We start from the raw sequence: 3,589 nt of genomic DNA on the forward strand, positions 1-3,589 counted from the left end.
GCAGCTCATATTGTTCCAATTTTCAAAGGGGGAGATAAGTCACTCTCCAGTAACTATAGGCCGATTTCTCTCACTTCGAATATTGCGAAGGTGTTTGAGAAGATCGTGAAGTTCAAACTTGTTGAATTTCTTGATATTCATGAAGTCCTTCCTCCTAGCCAGCATGGGTTCCGAGCACATTTTACCACGGTTACCCAACTGATTGAACATATAGAGCAGGTTATTGAGGGGCTGGAGAGCCATGAATCAGTTGATGTAATTTATCTCGACTTTGCCAAGGCCTTTGACAAGGTAGATCATGGCCTTTTAGTTAACAGGCTCCATGAGATTGGGATCCAAGGCAAGGTTCTCAATTGGCTAAGAAGTTTCATTTATGTTAGAAAAAATTAGGTTAAGGTTGAGGGATCTTTTAGCGACATACATGATGTCAAATCGGGCGTCCCTCAGGCCTCCACTTTGGGTCCTCTCCTTTTCATCATCTTTATTGCTCCGCTTCAGAAGCTTGGTAGTAATATGGTCAGTATCTCTTCTTATGCCGATGATGCAAAATTGGTATTTTGTGGGAATGGTCAGAACTCTGGCTGTCTGTTAGAGGTCCTAGACCAAATCTACTCCTGGGTTGTTGCGAGTAACATGGCACTGAATGGAATGAAATTCCGCTAAATGACCTTTGGGTCGCCACCATTAGATACTCCACTATTAGATGATGAAGGTAAGGGCATTGAGCAGGTATCCATGAGCTTTGTCCCAACCCAGGATTTAGGGTCAATTGTAATGACCGCAGAGGCTTAATGTGCGTTTTGAGAGCGTATTGAGAGCACCTTCAAGTCCTCGAGAATCCAGGCTAGTTAAAACAATGAAGTCCAACTCTCTTCTTTCTCGGGCTCCTTCATTGTTCAATTTGCTGCCCTCAAATATTCGTAGGGTTTATGTAGGGGTTGATCCAGTAGCAAGATTTAAGTCAGACTTGGACAAGTTTTTAACTAAAATTTCTGATCAGCCTTATATTCAAGGATTAGCCAGATCAGCCAACTACAATTCGTTGGTCGATCAAATAATATATATATAAATAAAAGTCAAATAAAAAGAATAAATAATCTTCTCCTCTTGAACTGGTGGGATTCCAATCCCGGTAACGGTAAGGAAGTCCGCAAAAAAAAAGAAATACTCTCACGAAGTATTCATAAAGTAAGCACTCTTAGTTTTCCACGAAATCGTTTATATCTGTCATAGGTCTTTAGGAACATCTATCCATGGATCAAATATCGGTAATTTCTAAGCTGAACGCCACACCATGATTAAAAAGACTGAATGCATTTGACTTTAGATGGGATCTTGTTTTCAAGTTAAACAGAGAATGGACGTAAGGTTGGTCATGAAGGGCTCTTTACCCCAATTAAGATACGCTTAAAGTTTTGGAATGCATCAGATTCAAATTCTGTGCAGGTAGCTCAGGTACTTCAATAACTCGGGAAACGGACCAAAGTTTTGGACCAAGCTAAAGAAATGTTCTTTTTTAATGAAGTAAAACCTCAACTTCCTTTCTATTTGCCAAGGCCAGTTTTTGGCAAGCATTTCTGCACTTTTATGGTCAATAAAGCGGTTACCTGCAATTCCGTCAGCCTCTACATATATATAATTATGGTTTTGTCATAGCAAACTTCATTATACCCTCTGTAGAGTGTGCAGTATGTCCAACAATTGATGGGGGTTTTCAGTTTCGAAGGTTTCGGGCATAAAAGTTATATAAATAGCAGGACTGCTATGTAACATTGCTGATGCAAACTTTTGAATGTTTGCCTCCCTTTCGGATGCAAGTTTGTTAGCGATTGCATCATCCAAAATAAACCCTCCTATTGGAACTGTTCGAGGTCAGATCTAAGCACCCTTCTACCATGGTGAAAGGGCACAACTTCGAGATGCGGGGTCTGGCTGTCGGCATGATTCAAGTCGGAATGACCCAGAGGACCGTCTCCGAGAATCTGAAGCTCCCTTTGCGAACGGTGGAGAACTGGTGGCAACGAGTGAAGGCTGGCGAATTGCTGCAAAACCGACCTAGCCGTAGAAGGCAGCCAACGATCTCCGTTATTGCAAAGCTCGTCATCGCCACACCCTAACGAAGAAGCGGCAATCTGCGCGAAAGTTGGCACAAATGCTGACCGCAAAAGGATACCCGGTGTCCAAGTCCCCTGTCAACAAATATTTGCGCGAAGCACTCAACGCTCAACCGTACAAACCCCGACTGTAACACCAAAGCTTAGCGAGGCGCAACAAAAAGCACGGCTTTAATTGTGCAAGGAGCGGAAGAACTGGACCGTGGAGGACTGGAGGAGGGTCCTGTTCAGCTACGAGAGTCCGTTCGAGCTTTTTCATCCTCCAAATCACCAGACAAATCGCGTTTGGGCCAATAGCATCGAAGACGTCCCAATAACACCGACTGTCAAGTTTGCATTGAAAATTCAAGTTTGGGCCGTTGTCAGTCATCGGGCGGTTTTCGAATTGCATTTTACTCACAAAAAACCGTCTCTGACTGCAGATGCAGAGTATTATGTTGATGAAATATTGTTCAAGTCATTATTGCCAGGTTTGTCAGGGACTTGCAAAAATTATTCCATTCATGAATGAAAATTGTTGCTTGATCCTTCAAGGGGGATTTTCCAACAAGACGATGCTCTAGCGCACACTTCGAGGAAGGCCAAAAAACAGGTGTCAACAGCATTTGGGTCGTTTCTAGAGCAAGGACATATGGCCTACCAATAGCCCTGACTTGTCTGTTTTTGAAAATATGTGAGCCTTGCTCCAGGAGCAACTAAATAGCAACACACCAGCGACCTCGGAGCAAACTTACGTCCATACTCTGAAAAGATGGGAAAAATCCCCAGGAATGTTTTAGTGCACACGCAAGTGGCGTTAGGTTGAGCGATGCAAATGGGAGCGCACTTCAGTCGACACCAAAGTCGAGGGAAGATCCTGAAACCCAAATTACAACTCCAATTTTGTATAGAAGACTTCTGTTTCAATCTTGACTGTCAACTGTACCTGTCTTGGACTGCTGGAGCGTTCTCTTCATCCTCACTTTCGTCAGCATTTAGATCAGCATCCCCCCCTTCCACAAGTTTGACCTCTGTGTGAACGAATTGCTGAACGTCCTCGGGCAAAGGATCCTCGGGTTCGGCTGGAGAAGCCAAGGAGAACAAGGCCATTCCAGACAAAGCCAAGACCATGGGGTAGATGAGGGACTTGATAATGGTGATGCTTTGAGTCGCTCAAATCGTGAATGACTGGAGGATCAGCGACCTTTTATAAGATGTGAAGCCGATCAAGAGGTTATTGTAAAATAAATTGGCAATATTCTTTGTCAATATCAATCATGAGTTTTGAATTTTAGGTACACAAATGGCTGAAATGTACGGTTGGTTGCTGATACTAGTTTTTGAACATGACTCATTCGGCACTGTGCTTAAAATATATTCGTCAGGTAGCTTACAGCCATGCTCTCAAGACCTTTAAAATTGAGATTTCAAAAGAATAAATTAGGTACTTTCTTGTTTTTTTTGTAAGTTGGTCGTCACATGAAAAGTACCATTTG

At 42.9% G+C, this 3,589-nt stretch overlaps 1 protein-coding gene across 2 annotated transcripts; it reads right to left on the minus strand.

Annotated features, from left to right (window-relative positions):
- Nucleotides 1–1,026: 1,026 nt before the first annotated feature.
- LOC131891719 (uncharacterized) lies at nucleotides 1,027–3,589 on the minus strand. 2 transcript variants are annotated; one of them, XM_059241353.1, is made up of 3 exons: nucleotides 3,040–3,589; nucleotides 2,849–2,970; nucleotides 1,027–1,334 (listed from the first exon to the last, which is right to left on the minus strand). In XM_059241353.1, the coding sequence occupies exons 1-3, from the start codon at nucleotides 3,222–3,224 to the stop codon at nucleotides 1,324–1,326; spliced, it is 318 nt and encodes a 105-aa protein (XP_059097336.1). In that variant the 5' UTR covers nucleotides 3,225–3,589; the 3' UTR covers nucleotides 1,027–1,323. The 2 variants fall into 2 exon arrangements, with proteins under 2 accessions (XP_059097336.1, XP_059097335.1); XM_059241352.1 differs by having other exon boundaries at nucleotides 1,188–1,334; nucleotides 2,857–2,970.

The sequence above is a fragment of the Tigriopus californicus genome, chromosome 12 (genome assembly GCF_007210705.1).
Source record: "Tigriopus californicus strain San Diego chromosome 12, Tcal_SD_v2.1, whole genome shotgun sequence".
Classification (NCBI taxonomy): domain Eukaryota; kingdom Metazoa; phylum Arthropoda; class Copepoda; order Harpacticoida; family Harpacticidae; genus Tigriopus; species Tigriopus californicus.

What these genes read in the sequence shown, in the direction of transcription:
- LOC131891719 (XM_059241352.1), bottom strand. Translation starts at nt 3,224, where the DNA reads ATGGTCTTGGCTTTGTCTGGAATGGCCTTGTTCTCCTTGGCTTCTCCA. An exon ending in GCTCCAGCAGTCCAAGACAG is followed by an intron (nt 2,971 to 3,039) that starts GTACAGTTGACA and finishes TTTGGGTTTCAG; the next exon opens with GATCTTCCCTCGACTTTGGT. An exon ending in ATTTTTCCCATCTTTTCAGA is followed by an intron (nt 1,335 to 2,856) that starts GTATGGACGTAA and finishes CTTGAAAACAAG; the next exon opens with ATCCCATCTAAAGTCAAATG.